The sequence below is a fragment of the Canis lupus genome, chromosome X, assembly GCF_003254725.2.
Source record: "Canis lupus dingo isolate Sandy chromosome X, ASM325472v2, whole genome shotgun sequence".
NCBI lineage: Eukaryota > Metazoa > Chordata > Mammalia > Carnivora > Canidae > Canis > Canis lupus.
The window spans coordinates 62,880,294-62,896,430 of record NC_064281.1 but is presented as its reverse complement, the minus strand read 5'-3'; the positions used below and the strand labels follow the sequence as shown (position 1 = coordinate 62,896,430).

Sequence of the window (16,137 nt, the reverse complement as noted above, 5' to 3'; positions counted from 1 at the left end):
GCTGTGAGGGAGGCATAAGCAGGCTGATTCTTAGTGGGTATGATCGTAGAAGGGCTTAAGAGCAGGGCAGCAGGGTTAGCAAAATTTGCAGAGTCACTAGTCCTAGACTAGATCCCCCAAAGTAAGGCGGTGGCCAGGGGCACATCATGCATTAGCACCAATGGCCAGGGACAAGTCACATAGCTGAAATGGTGGTAAGGGAAATGCAGTGACTTGGCATGGCATGTGACATCTGTGCATATAGAGTTTGGGTAATTAGTTCTAGGTAAATCCCCCCAAAAATGGAGGCAGCTGTGGGTGTGGTATAGCAGCAACTGTGGGCAGGGTCACATGGCATCTGTGTCCCAGGTGGCTAAGTGGAGAGTCGGGTGTCTAGGGTGTGCAAACTGTGTGGGGCTAGCTGGTGGGACACCTGTTGCATCAACTAAATGTGTGCTAAAGCCAGGGTGGAGGCTGGCAGGCTTGGAGCATGCCAGTCCTCAGGAGAACTTGTGGGTGAGGCAAACTCCTTGCAGGTTATGTAGCAAGTATCTGTACAGTGGCTGGGGGTATGCAGCCTCTGTGTGCATGGTGGTTGGACAGGGCATTCATGGTGTCAGTAAAATTTGCACTGAACCTGTAGTCCTAGGTCAGATTCCCATAAGCCCTATGGTAGCTCAGGTGTGCCAAACTTTAGATATAGCAGCCGCAGCCAGGGGCCTGTAGCATCTTTGGGCATGGCAGCTAGATGTAAATCCAGGTAGCCTCGGGCCTATAACATCTGTGTTGGGAACAGGTGAGATGGGCATGCATCATTAAAAAAAAAAATTGTGCTTCGCCCACCACAGAAGCCAGCATGCTTGGAGTGGGTGAATCCTCAGGAGAACAGCAGGGTACACTGCTGGCAGGTTAGGCAGCAAGTGTCTGTTCTGTGCAGCTTCCTATAGGTGGCTCTGTGTTTATGCTGGGGGAAGGGAGGGAAAATAGTGCCCACCAGCTACTTTGATCCTGGAGAAGCCTCCCAAGAGACTCCTAAATCCTTATAAATAGATTTCCCCATTTGCCCCAGGCATTGTGCAAAGTATTGATTCTGGTGCCTCCCTGTGGTCTGTTGTCTCATTAAGGGCACATACTCAGCTCAGCTAGCACTTGCCCTCTTGCTTGCCCAATGCTGAGTCAGCTGACTTTTAAAGCTCCAGGCTTCAAGTCCAGCTGATTATACAAACTCACAGAATTCAACCCCTCTGGTTTTCAAGGCTAGACATTATGGAGATTCATACTCCCATGTGGGCTCCCTGTGCTTTCCACTCTTGGTGCTTGCAGGTCCGTCCCTCCTGTGGGCAGCTTTCTGCCAAAATTTCTGCCCTTTGTAAATTCTCTGATATAACTTCTCTAAATTTATTCCTGGAGCTTGTTCTTCCAGTCTTCAGATCACTCTCTGGTTTATTGACTTGGATGGGAGTGATGTCTAGTTGTAAATATGGGACAGGGTGAGTTTAGGGTCCTATTCCACCATCTTCCCCTTATTTAAGTGGTATTTATTTATTTATTTATTTATTTATAAGTGGTTTTTAAAACAGAATCCTGCCTGTAGTAAAACTAGCCTTCAAAAATGAGGGAGAAATTAACACATTCCGTGATAAACAAAAGCTGAGAAAATTTATTAATTGCATATCCATCTACCTTACAAGGGAGGCTGAAAAGAGTCCTTCAGGCTGAAATAATAAATAGTATTATTATACTTTTTTTACATATTTTTTGTCCCTTTATGACTTAGGAGACTAATGGATAAAAATAATTAAAACAATGTTAATGGACACCCTTGTATAAATATGTTAATATGTGACAAAATAAGCACATAAAGAGGGCAGAGAGGTAAAAGAACGTATTCTGTATTCTATTGAAGCTAAGTTGTTATCAATTCAATCTAGATAACTATACAAGAAATTTAAATTGAGATGTTAATGTTAATTCCCATTTAGTCACTAAGAAAGCATCTTTAAAATTTATATGAAAATAAGAAGTTAATCAAATTGGCACACTCCATTAAAATGAAACATAAAAAAGGTGGTAATGGCAGAAATGACATACAGAAAAAATATAAAACATGTTTTAAGAAGAATCAAATAGGGGTACCTGGTTTGCTCAGTAAGTAGAACATGTGACTCTTGATCTTTGGATTTTGAGTTCAAGCTCTATATTAGTTGTACAGAATACTTAATATATATATATGTGTGTGTGTGTGTGTGTATGTATTAAAAAGAACAAAATAGTAAAATAGCAGAAGTGAGTCTTGACTTCCTTACCACTCACTAATTTAAATGTAAATGGAAAAAAAATAAATGTAAATGGATTAACTTCCCTAATCAATAGAAATAATAGATAAGAATACATGAGCCAACTATGCTATTTATAAATGACTCATTTTAGATCCAATATCACAAATATTTAAAAAAATCACAAAGATTTGAAAGTGAAATTACAGACAGAGAACAAATTGGTGGTTGCCAGAAGGGAAGGGGTTTGGGAATTAGTGAAATAGATAAAAATGACTAAGGGGTACTAAGGGGTACCAGCTTTCAGTTATAAAACAAAAAGTTCACAGGGACAAAAAGTACAGTATAGAGAATATTGTAAATAATACTGTAATAATGTATGGTGACAGATGAAACTACACTTACTGTAGTGAGCATTGAATAATGTTTGAAATTATGAAATTGTTATGGTTTTCTCCTGAAGCTAACATAACATTGTATGTTACCTATACTTAAATAACAAAAATTGTTAAACAAAGTGAAAGTATGAAAAAAAGTAATTACATTCAAGTAATAACTAAAATAAACCTGGGATTATTATACTAATATCAGACAAATATGGCTTTAAGTAAAGAACTTTTCATACTGTTAAAAAGTAAACTAGAAGATATCAAACTATAAGCATATGTACAACAAACAAGAAAACTCCAAAGTATATGAAGTAAATAATGGCAGAAATGACAGAAAAGATAATATTAATCTTATAAGAATAATTGGAAACTTCAAAATCCCGCTTTCAATAATGAACAGATCATCTGAACAGATCATTAATACAGGGCATGAACAATACTATAAAACAATTATAACTAACAGACCTATATAAAATACTGTATATAATTCTTCTCAGTGCACATGGAATGTTACAAGATAGACAATATTTGAGTCTCCAAAATAATTCCCAATACACTTTAAAAGATGAAAATCATGCAAATTATCTTCTCTGACTAAAATTGAATGAAGCTAAAAATCAACAATGGGAGAAAAACTTAAAAATTCACAAAAATCTATAAAGTATAAAACACTGTTAAAACAACAAGTGAACCAAAAAAGAAATCACAAGGCAAATAAGAAAGTAATTTTAAATGAAAACTAATACATGAAATACCAAAACTTATGGCATGCAATGAAACTTAGAAGCAATATCAAACTGGCAGAAGCAATGCTCAGATTGTGATCTGCAAGTGCCATTTCCCAATAAAAAGAATGGTAATTGTGGAGAAATGGCTAATTCAAAGCCTCATCAGGAATATATCAGATGGACCCAGACATCGTAACATACCTGACATCCAGGAAACAATCTAAGACTACTGGGGTCATGTTGAAAACACGGAAATGATAACTTTAACCAGCACCCACTAACCAGAGACAGGACTTTGTAAGCTTCAATAAGATTAAAAACTGTAACACATCAAATATATGTGAAATATAAAAACACATGAAATATATACAAGTCTATCCATTTATTTTTAAATCTCATCAGTCACATTTGGAGTTTGTTGGTATACCATCTCATTATTGCACAATATGTCCAAAATATGCTTTAAAATTACTTCAGAAGAAAAAGTAAGTTGACTCATTACTACAGAGGTAAAAAGCCTACAAACTGAGAAGAGAGTGCAAGATGGCAGAGGATTAGGGCCCCCAAGTCACCTGTCCCCATCAACTTACCTAGATAACTTTCAAATCATCCTGAAAACCTACATATTCGACCTGAGATTTAAAGAGAGAACAGCTGGAACACTACAAAGAAAAGAGTTTGCACTTCTAACAAGGTAGGAAAGAGAAAAAAAATAAAAAAGAATCAAGTGGGGGAGGGGCCCCTGCGAGGAGCCGAGCTAAAGCTGGGCTGCGAAAGCCTCCCAGAAAGGAAAGCCCAGCCCCAGAGAAGGAGGAACATTAAAAATCCGCACCGGAATCTTCCCAGACAGAAAGGCATTAGCAGGGAAACCTGAGCAGAACCGCAGGAGGGGTAGTGGAGCCTCCAGGTTCCCAGGGTCACTAACAGAGGAAGTCCGCCCCATGGAAGAGCAGCCACAGATTGTGGGCCGAGTTCTGTAAAGGGCTGGAGCAAGCCCAGGGGGGCCCCGGGAGAAACTCAGGTGGCAGCTCCGGGAAGAGGGGGCTGCACCCTGCTGCCTTTAGTAGCCGCAGCCCTGGGAGCACAATTCCAGAAGCACAAGGCCAGGATCCCAGGGCACCAAGCTGACACTGCCCAGGATCCAAGTACTCCTCCGGAGACAGGTGGAGGCAGGGAGGGCACAGGACAGCAAGGATTCTCTTGCCGCAGGGCACCCCCAAGCTGTGCTGATCAGCGACCCCCACCCCCGGGAGAATCCAGGCAAGTTTGGACTGGTAGACTGTGGTAGTTACTGTGGGAGCTGAATCCAGAGCTGGAAGGCTGGCCTCTAACAGTGTTGTTGTTCCTCCTGGTGTCACCCTGTGCCTGGGACAGAGCAGAGCTGTAAGAGAACTGGGATCTCACAGGTTAAACAGCTCCCACCGAGCCATGCACCCAGAAGGGGGACGGGGCAGGTCGCCGAGGTGCACACACCTCAGAATCAGCACAGAGGGGCCCCTCCCCCAGAAGTCCAGTTGGAAGGACAGGGGAAGAGCAAGTTCTTGGCTGAGCAGCACTGCAAAGCTCCAGGGGAAGTGAAGGGATTTAGTATATAGAACCACAGGATACCCCTCCTTTTTTTTTTTCCTTCCTTTTTCCAGTATAACTCATCTTTGGCACACTACACCAGCAAATTGACTAGAAAGAACTCACACATTCTGAAATAATCAGAAGCAGTACTCTCTGCCACAGAATTACAGAATTTGGATTATAATTCGATGTCAGAAAGTCAGTTGAAAAGCACAATAATAAAGCTACTGTGGCTCTGGAAAAAACCATAAAGGATTCAAGAGACTTCATGACTGCAGAATTTAGATCTAATCAGGCCAAAATTTAAAAATCAATTAAATTAGATGCACTCGAACCTGGAGATCCTAACAACAAGAGTTACTGAGGTAGAAGAAAGAGTGAGTGACATAGAAGACAAGATATGGCAAGAAAGGAAGCTGAGGAAAAGAGAAAAACAATTAAAAGACCACGAGGAAAAGTTAAGGGAAATAAATGACAGCCTCAGAAGGAAAAATCTATGTATAATTGGGGTTCCAGAGGATGTCGAGAGGGACAGAGGACCAGAAAGCATATTTGAACAAATCATAGCTGAGAACTTCCCTAATTTGGGGAGAGAAACAGGCATTCAGATCCAGGAGATAGAGAGGTCCCCCCCCCCAGAATGTAAATAAAAGCCATTCAACACCTCGACATTTAATAGTGAAACTTGCAAATACCAAAGATAAAAGGAAAATCGTTAAAGCAGGAGAGACAAGAGTTCCCTAACTTATATGGGGAAATTATATTAACAGCAGACCTCTCCAGAGAGACCTGACAGGTCAGAAAGGGTTGGCAAGATACATTCAGGGTACTAAATGAGAAGAACGTGCAGCCAAGAATTCTTTATCCAGCAAGGCTCTCATTCAAAATAGAAGAAGAGATAAAGAGCTTCCAAGATAGGCAGAAACTGAAAGAATATGTGACCACGAAACCAGCTCTGCAAGAAATATTAAGGGGGACACTGTAAAAGAAAGAGGAAGCCCAAAGAAGTAATCTGCAAAAACAGGACTTTAATAGGTATTACAATGACACTAAATTCATTTATTTCAATAGTAACTCTGAACGTGAATGGGCTCAATGATCCCATCAAAAGACACAGGGCTTCAGACAGTATAAAAAAGCAAGATCCATCCATTTGCAGTCTACAAGAGACTCATTTTAGACGTAAGGACACCTCCAGCCTGAAAAAAGGTAGAGAATCATTTACCACTCAAATGGTCCTGAAAAGAAAGCTGGGGTACAAATCCTCATCTCAGATAAATTAAAGTTTATCCCAAAGACTGTAGTAAGAGATGAAGAGGGACACTATATCATGCTTAAAGAATCTATCCAACAAGAGGACTTAACAATCATCAATATATATGCCCTGATGTGGGAGCTGCCAAGTATATCAATCAATTAATTACCACAGTAAGGACATACTTAGATAATAATACACTAATAGTAGGAGACTTCAAGATGGCACTTTCTGCAAAAGACAGATATTTAAACAAAACATCTCTAAAGAAACAAGAGCTTTAAATGATACACTGGGCCAGATGGATTTCACAGATATATACAGAACTTTGCATCCAAACGCAAGTGAATATATTCTTCTCATGTGCACATGAAACTTTCTCCAGAATAGACCACAAATTGCACCACAAATCAGGACTCAACCAATAACAAAAGATTGGGATTGTCCCCTGCGTATTTTCAAACCACAATATATTGAAACAAGAACTCAAACACAAGAAGAAATTTGGAAGAAACTCAAACACGTGGAGGTTAAAGTGCATCCTGCTAAAAGATGAATGACTCAACCAAGAAGTTAGAGAATTAAAAAAGATTCATGGAAACTAATGAGAATGATGATGCAACCATTCAAAATCATTGGGAGAGAGCAAAAGCAGTTCTGAGAGGGAAATACATTGCAATACAAGCATCCCTCAAAAAATTGGAAAAACCTCAAATACACCAGCTAACCTTGCATCGAAAGGAACTGGAGAAAGAAGAGAAAATAAAACCTACACCCAGCAGAAGAAGAGAGTTAATAAAGATTCATGCAGGCCTATAACCAGGGAGGAAATTGAAGCAGTCATCAAAAACCTCCCAAGACACAAAAGTCCAGGGCCAGATGGCTTCCCAGGGGAATTCTATCAAACGTTTAAAGAAGAAACCATACCTATTCTACTAAAGCTGTTTGGAAAGATAAAAAGAGATGGAATACTTCTAAGCTCATTTTATGAGGCGAGCATCACCTTATTTCCAAAACCAGACAAAGACCCCACCAAAAAGGAGAATTATAGACCAATATTCCTGATGAACATGGATGCAAACTTTGTCAACAACATACTATCCAATAGGATCCAACAATACATTAAGAAGATTATTCACCATGACTAAGGGGGATTTATCCCTGGGATGCAGGGGTGGTTCAACACTCATAAAACAATCGTGATAGATCATATCAACAAAAGAAAAAACAAGAACCATATAATCATCTCAATAGATACAGAGAATGCATTTGACAAAATACAGCATCCATTCCTGATCAAAACTCTTCAGAGTGTAGGGATAGAGGAAACATTCCTCAGCATCTTAAAAGCCATCTACAAAAAGCCCACAGCTAATATCATTCTCAATAGTGAAACACTGGGAGCCTTTCCCTTAAGATCAGAAACACAACAGGGACGTCCACTCTTACCACTGCTATTAACCATAGTACCAGAAGTGCTAGTGTCAGCAATCAGGCAACAAAAAGAAAGAGAACACATTCAAATTGGCAAAGAAGAAGTCAAACTCTCCCTCTTTGCAGATGACATGATAATGTACATAGAAAACCCAAAAGACTCCACCCCAAGATTGCTAGAACTCATACAGCAATTCAGCAGTGTGGCAGTATACAAAATCAATACCCAGAAATCAGTGACATTTCTATACACTAACAATGCAACTGAAGAAAGAGAATTTAAGGAGCCAATCCCATTTCCAATTGCACCCAAAAGCATAAGATACATAGGAATAAACCTAACCAAAGAGGTAAAGAAAGGAGGTATACCCTAAAAACTACAGAACACTTCTGAAGAAATTGAGGAAGACACAAAGAGATGGAAAAGTATTCCATGCTCATGGGTTGGAAGAATTAATACTGCGAAAATGTCAATGCTACCCAGGGAAATTTACACATTTATTGCAATCGCTATCAAAATACCATGGACTTTCGTCAGAGCATTGGAACAAATAATCTTAAGATTTGTGTGGAATCAGAAAAGACCCCGAATAGCCAGGGGAATATTGAAAAAGGCAACCAGAGCCGGGGCCTCACAACGACAGACTTCAGGTTGTACTACAGAGCTGTGGTCATCAAGACAGTGTGGTTCCTGCTCAGAAACAGACACATAGATCAATGGAACATAATAGAGAATCCAGAAATGGGCCCTCAACTCTATGGTCTACTAATATTTGACAAAGCAGGAAAGACTATCCACCGCAAAAACGGCAGTCTCTTCAATAAATGGTGCTGGAAAAATTGACAAGCACTTGCAGAAGAATGAAACTCGACCATTCTCTTACACCACCACAAAGATAAACTCAAAATGGATGGAAGTTCTAAATTTGAGACAAGAATCCATCATAATCCTAGAGAAAGATATAGACAACACCTTTGTTGAACTTGGACACAGCAATTTCTTGCAAGATACATCTATGAAGGCAAGGGAAACAGAAGCAAAAATGAATTATTGGGACTTTATCAAAATAAAAAGCTTCTTCCCAGCAAAAGAAACCATCTACAAAACTAAAAGACAACCTACTGAATGGGAGAAGATATTTGCAAATGACCTATCAGATAAAGGGCTAGTATCCAAGATCTACTAAAACTTATTAACTCAACAGCAAGGAAACAAACAATCCAATCATGAAATGGGCAAAAGACATGAACAGAAAGTTCTAAGAGGAAGACATACACATGGCCAACAACCACATGAGAAAATGGTCCACATCACTTGCCATCAGGGAAATAGAATTCAAAATAACAATGAGATACCACATCACACCAGCGAGAACGGTGAAAATTAACAAGACTGGAAACAACAAATGTTGGCGAGGCTGTGGAAAAAGGGGAACCATCTTGCACTGTTGATGGGAATGTGAACTGGTACAGCCCTCCTTGAAAACTGTGTGGAGGTTCCTCAAATAGCGAAAAATAGAACCCCCCTACGACCTATCAATTGCACTGCTGGGGATTTACCCCAAAGATAAAGATGCAGTGAAATGGCAGGACAGTTACACCCCAAGGTTTATAGCAGCAATGTCTCAATAGCCAAACTGTGGAAGGACCCAAAGTGTCCATTGAAAGATGAATGGATAAAGTAGGTGTGGTATATATATATACAATGGAATATTACTCAGCCATTAGAAACGACTAATATCCACCATTTTCTTCGATGTGGATAGAACTGGAGGGTATTATGCTGAGTGAAGCAAGTCAATCGGAGAAGGAAAAACCTATGGTCTCATTCATTTGGGGAATATAAAAAATAGTGAAAGGGAATACAGGGGAAAGGAGAGAAAATGTGTGGGAAAAATCAATCAGGGATGGTGACAGAACATGAGCGATACCTAACTCTGGGAAACAAACAAGGGGTGTTTGAAAGGGAGGTGGTTGGGATGTTGGGGTGACTGGGTGACGGGCATTGAGGGGGGCACTTGATGGGATGAGCACTGGGTGTTATGCTATATGTTGGCAATTCGAACTCCAATAAAAAATATATACAAAAAAAAGCCTACAAACTAAGTGGACTGAAATAAAACAGTATAACTGAAGTTCAAAACTGACTGGATGAACTGACAACGATGATGGAAGAAGTATAGGAACAAATCAGTGATATAGAAAATAAATTTGGGGAAAAACTGAAGCTGAAAAGAAGAAGGAAAGAAAGATATTGGATCCCAAATGTGGACTTAGGGAACTGAGCAACTCCATAAATTGTAATAATATTCATATAATAGGATTCTGATAGTGGGACAAAAAGTTAGGAAGTTTACTTGATCAAATTATAGTTATAAATGTCCCCAATTTAGGGAAGGAAAGAGACATGTACATCTGGGAATCACAGAGAACTCCCATCAAAAGCTACAAATTGGGCAACACCAAGACATAATAAAATCTGCAAAAGACAGATATAAGAAAGAGTATTGAAAGTCCAAAGATAAAGAAATCCTTAACTTTGAGGGGAAGACAAAATGTTAGCAGCATATTTATCCACAGAAATTTGATAGTCCAGAAGATAGTGGCATAATACATTCAACCTACTGAATGAGAAAATATGCATTCAATAATACTTTATCAGCAAGACTGTCATTCTGAATAGGAGGAGAGATAAAGAGTTCCTCAGATAAACAAAATCTAAAGAAGTTTGTGACCACTCCTTTAGAGTGGTCATGAAAGCTGCAGGAAATAGTAAAGGGGAGTCTTTGAGTGGGAAAGAAAGACCAAAAGTAACAAAGACTAGAAAGGAACAGAGGAAGAAATCTCCAGAAATACCAACCTCAAAATTTATGTAATAGCACTATATTCATATCTATCAATAACCACTCTGAATGGAAGTGGACTGGATGTGCAATTAAAAGACATATGGTATCAAAATGGATGTAAAAATAAACCAAAAAATACCCCCCAAAGAAACAGAAAAATAAAAGCAAAAACAAAACAAAACAAACAAAAAAGACCCATCTATATGCTGACTATGACAGACTCATTTTAGACCTAGATACCTGCAGATTGAAAGTGAAGAGATGCCAAACAACTGGTCATGCTAATGGACATCAAGAGAAAGCCAGAGTAGGGACACCTGAGTGGCTTAGTCGTTGGGACTTCAGCTCAGTGGTTGAGCCTTCAGCTGAGGTCCTGATCCTGGGATCCTGAGATTGTGTCCTGCATCATCTGGCTCCTCTCCGGGAGCCTGCTTCTCCTTCTATTTATGTCCCTGCCTCTCTCTGTATGTCTCTCATGAATAAATAATTAAAATCTTAGGAAAAAAATCTCTGAACACACAAAAGTCCAGGGCCAAATGGATACCCAGAGGAATTCTAGTAAATATTTTAAAAAGAGATAATACTTATTTTTCTTAAACTGTTCCAAAAAATAGAAATGGAAGGAAATCTTCCAAATCCATTCTATGAGGCCAGCATTACCTTGATTCCAAAACTAAACAAAGATCCCACAAAAGGGAGAATTACATACCAATATCTCTGATGGAAATGGATGTAAAAATTCTCAAGAAATGAGCAAATCAAATCCAACATTAAAATTATTATTCAACATGATCAAGTAAAATATATTCCATGGCTGCAGAGGTGGTTCATTACTTGCAAATCAATCAACATGATACAACACATTAATAAAAAGAAGGGTAAGAACCATACGATCCTCTTAATAGATGCAGAAGTAGCATTTGACAAAATAAAAATACCCTCAGCAAATTAGAAATTAAAAAAAAACATCATAAAGGCCATTTATAAAAGACCAACAGTTATATCATCTTCAGTGTGGAAAAACTGAAAGCTCTTCCTCTACAGTCAAGAACAAGACAGGGATGTTCACTGTCGCTTTTGTTTTTATATATATGTATATAATATATACATACATATATATGTATATAATATACATATATATGTATGTATTTATATATCTATATTATATATATATATATATAATAGAGAGACAGAGAGAGAGAGAGAGAGAGAGCAAGGAATCTAGACTGAAGCAGCGTATTTTAATATGTATTATTACCAATACAGTTAGGAGCAGATAATAAATTAAAATAATTCAAACATTTTAACTTGAAATCTAGGACTAGAATTAATATCAGCCTGAAAATGGCCCCTTTATAATTCATTCAGTCATTCATTTATTCATTCAAAAGCATTTATTGGATACCAGTTATATAGAAGGAATCCTTCTAAGTGTTGTAGTCAGAATTAAACAAAATGAAAAGGTCATTTGTTCTCATGCCCATTATATTTTAGTTGGGGACAAACATTCAACAAAATGATATATTTTATGTTATATATTTAAAATAAAAATAAAGTATAATTTAATAAACAAGATAAAACATTAAAATGTCAGAAAGGCTGGGTACCTCGGTGGCTCAGGCAGTTAAGTATTAGACACTTTTTTTTTACACATTTAGTCTTATTGTAACAAAGCAACTTGTACACTTTTAACATTTAAAACTGAGCACCTTTCCTTTCCAGTGAAACAAAAAGAAAATTTAAACATAAACAGGAACAAAATTACAATAGAGAATGTCAATTCCAAATAAGATCGTACAGGTTCTGCTGATTCTCCCATTGAGTGGTAGGGCTCAAGTCATCATTAGGAGAGTTTTATTTTAAAAGTGTCATCTGAAACTGCAAGGATGTCCGTTAAACATCACAATCAAACATGCCAAAGGAGAAGCCATGTTGTCAAAATGCCCACTTAACCCACCCAAACATCTCAAACCCACCCTTTGCTGACCTTCTATAACCCCATTTTTTTTATAACCCCATTTTTTAAGTTTTTTTTTTCTTTTTTTAAACAAGAGAAAGTAGACAGGTACATGTTGGTAAATGCTAACTGTCCATATTCACAGTGACACAGTGTAATCTCTGAGCCCAATATACAGAGAAAGGAGGAAAAAAGCTAGAATTCTATGCACTACTACACAGGGGCCTAGCACCCTCCAGCTTCCAGCAGAGCTAAAGCAGCAGAAGGTTTTTCTTTTTTCCCACAGAGCACGGTGGTGTTGATTCCATAAAGTTTTTGTTGAGACAGGAAGGAATAAAGATGAAATTGGAACAGAAAGGGGTAGAGATTCTTTTCCTGCTGTATTCTGCTTAAGGTATTTCCCCCAAAAATAAGTTGAGAACAATGGTATAAAGGGAGAGAAAAGAGACTTCAAAAAACAGGGCGAATGAGCACAAGAGGAGGGGGGGAAAAAGAGAGACGCAACTCGCTCCCAGGGACTGGAGAAAATTAAAAAAGGAAGGTTGGAATCTATCAGTGTTCCATTAGTCATCTTCTCCTTCATCCTCCTCTCCTTCCTCCCCCTCATCATGATCTTCATCTTCTTCACCTTCATCCTCATCTCCTTCTTCATCAATATCTTCCAATCCTCCTCCTCCTCCTCCTCCTCCTCCTCCTCCTCCTCCTCCTCCTTCTTCTTCTTCTTCTTCTTCTTTCTTCTTTCTTCTTCTTCTTCTTCTTCTTCCCTTCTTTCTTCTTCCCTTCTTTCTTCTTTCTTCCTTCTCCTTCTCCTTCTCCATCATCCATATTAGGAACCAAGTAGTACTGTAATGGATTTTGCAAAATATCATCTTTGATGACCTCTCCTAACTCATCTGCACCTGCATCAGAATAGTCAGTAAACCAGGTGAAGAAGCTCTCTGGTTCCTCGTGCTGTCTCTTCCTGCTGGCTTCATTCTGCGTTTGACTTGAACGTTTCATCAAATCCTTTCCAGATTTCCATTTGATTTCAGTGGACTTTGACGATGGATCACCACTCTCATTCAGATGAAATTCTTTGGCGGCTCAGGGAAAGCGAGCATCAAACTGGACCGCGGAGCATGAGTGAGGGAGCCGAGCCGCCTGCCTGCCCACCGCCGCCTCTCCTCCGTAAGCAGGAGCCCGGGCCGGGGTCTGGCACGTCGCCCCAGCCCCTCCCTCGTCGTCAGGCTGTGAGGGCAGCGCGTGCAAGAGCCAGGGGGAGGGAGAGCGAGCGAGCGAACGAACGCTGCGAGGAGGCGGCTAGACCCAGCGAGCGCCCTCGCGTGTGGCGTGAGTGGAAGCCGCTGCCTGTTCCTTTCGCCTTTCCTTCTCTCCCCCTCCCTGCTCCCCCCACCCCACACCCCACCGCGGAGCAGCACCATGTCGGCCAAAGTCAGTAAAAAGGAGCTCAACTCCAACCATGAAGGGGCCAATGAGACCTCAGAAAAAGAACAGCAAGAAGCAATTGAACATATTGATGAAGTACAAAATGAAATAGACTTAATGAACAAGCCAGTGAGGAGATTTTGAAAGTAGAACAGAAATATAACAAACTCCGCCAAACATTTTTTCAGAAGAGGTCAGAATTGATCGCCAAAATCCCCAATTTTTGGGTAACATTTGTCAACCATCCACAAGTGTCTGCACTGCTTGGGGAGGCGGATGAAGAGGCGCTGCATTATTTGACAACAGTCGAAGTGACAGAATTTGAAGACATTAAATCAGGTTACAGAATAGATTTTTATTTTGATGAAAACCCTTACTTTGAAAATAAAGTATTAGACTCTTGATCTCAGCTTAGGTCTTGATTTCAGGATAGTGAGTTCAAACCCAAGGTTGGGTTCCGTGCTGAGCATGGAGACTACCTAAAACAAATCAGAAAGTTAGGTTATTCAGAGGATTACAGTTCATTGATATAATGAGAATGATGGAATTATGAGACAAGAACTCTTTAAGGAGATGAAATTTAAGACTTAATGACAAAAGGCATTAGGCATGCAAAATCAAGTAGAAGTGTATTCCAGGCAGAGAAAATATTATGTAAAAGTTTATGGTAGAAAAGTACTGAACTTTTTTTTTATACTATTTGAGAAAGTGAGAGAGTGCTGGAAGGAGAGAGAACATGAGCCAGGGAGAATAGTAGAGGAAGGAGCAGACTCCTCATTGAGCAGGATACCTAATGTGGGACATGATTCCAGGATCCAGGGATTATGACCTGAGCTAAAGTCAGAGGTTTAACTGACTAAGCCACTCATGTGCCCCAAAATGTGTTGAGTTTAATGTGTTGAACAGGCATGACAGCCCACATGGCTACAATGTAGTACATGGCAGGAATACTAGTATGAAATGAGGTAGGAAAGCTAACAGCAGGCAGATTTGTAATGGAAGTAAAAAAAAATAGATATTCTTTTAAGTGGGCAGATATTGGAAGCTTTAAAGAGGAGTGTAATGCAAAGGGGGGAAGGGGCAAATTGACAGAAAAGTAGGGGACTTTGTTTCATCTGATTCTTTGAATTCAGTTAGATAACTATAAAATCTTTCTGAACACTCATGAATTCAACCTGAGATGTAAGAAAAACATTGCTGGAACTCTTCAAGCACAAAAGTGACCACTTTCTGCAAGGTAGGAGGTAAAGATAAGTAAACCTGAAGTGATATATCTGGAGATAAGTGATGAAAGGAGGGAGTCTCCTGAAGCCAGACACAGGAAGTGATATATAACCCTAGATCACAAAATTGGAACCATTAGCAATCTGCTCCAATGAAAGACATCCCTGTATGAAAGGTGCTTAGATGGTGAAACGGTGCAGAATACTACTTGGGACAGTGTGGTCTCAGGATCCCTGGAGTCACAGAATAAACAACGTTCCTGAGCTAGTAGAATTCCGAAGGACTGGAGTGGGGAAACTGGTTATGATCAGCAAGCTCAGGAGGGGATTGTCAACTTAGTTTGCCATAGGCCATGAGTTGAGGTCTGATTGGGTGACCACTGTCCACATGGGGAGAACAATGCAAAGGATAGGAACTCGTGAACCTTTTACCTTCCCTGGAAGAAAGGGAGCAAGTACACACTCCATTGAGAATGCTCTCTGTGTTGGAGGCCTACAAAGTGCAAAAAGAGGGGACTCTCTGGCTTTCCCAAGGAGGATCAGTGTGAGTGCTCACCACAAGAATCTATAGAGTTTGGCACACACAAAAGTAAAGACCATGAAGACTCCTAACTCTGGGAAACGAACTAGGGGTTGGTGGAAGGGGAGAAGGGTGGGGGTGGGGGTGAATGGGTGATGGGCACTGAGGGGGGCACTTGATGGGATGAGCACTGGGTCTTATTCTGTATGTTGGCAAATTGAACACCAATAAAAAATAAATTTATTATTAAAAAAAAAGTAAAGACCACTTATCCCCAAGGGTTTACTGAAGAGAGAGGACCCTGACTTTTCTGCTCTGGGACAGGAGATCAGGATATGTCCATTTGTGTTTTAGTCTTTTAAAGAGGTGTGGAAAGCCTTCAGCTAACAAAAGCCACACAGAGCAAACAAAAACAGTTAACACTGATCCCAGACCCATGGGAAATGGCAATAAACGCTGTCAAGACAAAGACACCTGAGAATCAGTACAGAAGGCCCCTCCCCCAGAAGACCAGCTGGAAGAACAGGTGAACAATG

General features: G+C 39.7%; 1 protein-coding gene and 1 pseudogene across 2 annotated transcripts in view; one reads left to right on the top strand and one right to left on the bottom strand.

Annotated features, from left to right (window-relative positions):
- Window positions 1-13,476: 13,476 nt before the first annotated feature.
- Window positions 13,477-14,247, top strand: LOC118353778 (protein SET-like; annotated as a pseudogene).
- The window catches only part of SH3BGRL (SH3 domain binding glutamate rich protein like), a 339,568-nt gene continuing 337,624 nt past the window's right edge, over window positions 14,194-16,137 (bottom strand). For both annotated transcript variants that reach the window (XM_049107599.1, XM_049107601.1), the window contains exon 4: window positions 14,194-14,337. In XM_049107599.1, coding sequence (XP_048963556.1) covers window positions 14,251-14,337 — 87 coding nt within the window. In that variant the 3' untranslated portion in view covers window positions 14,194-14,250. The remainder of the gene's footprint in view (window positions 14,338-16,137) is intronic.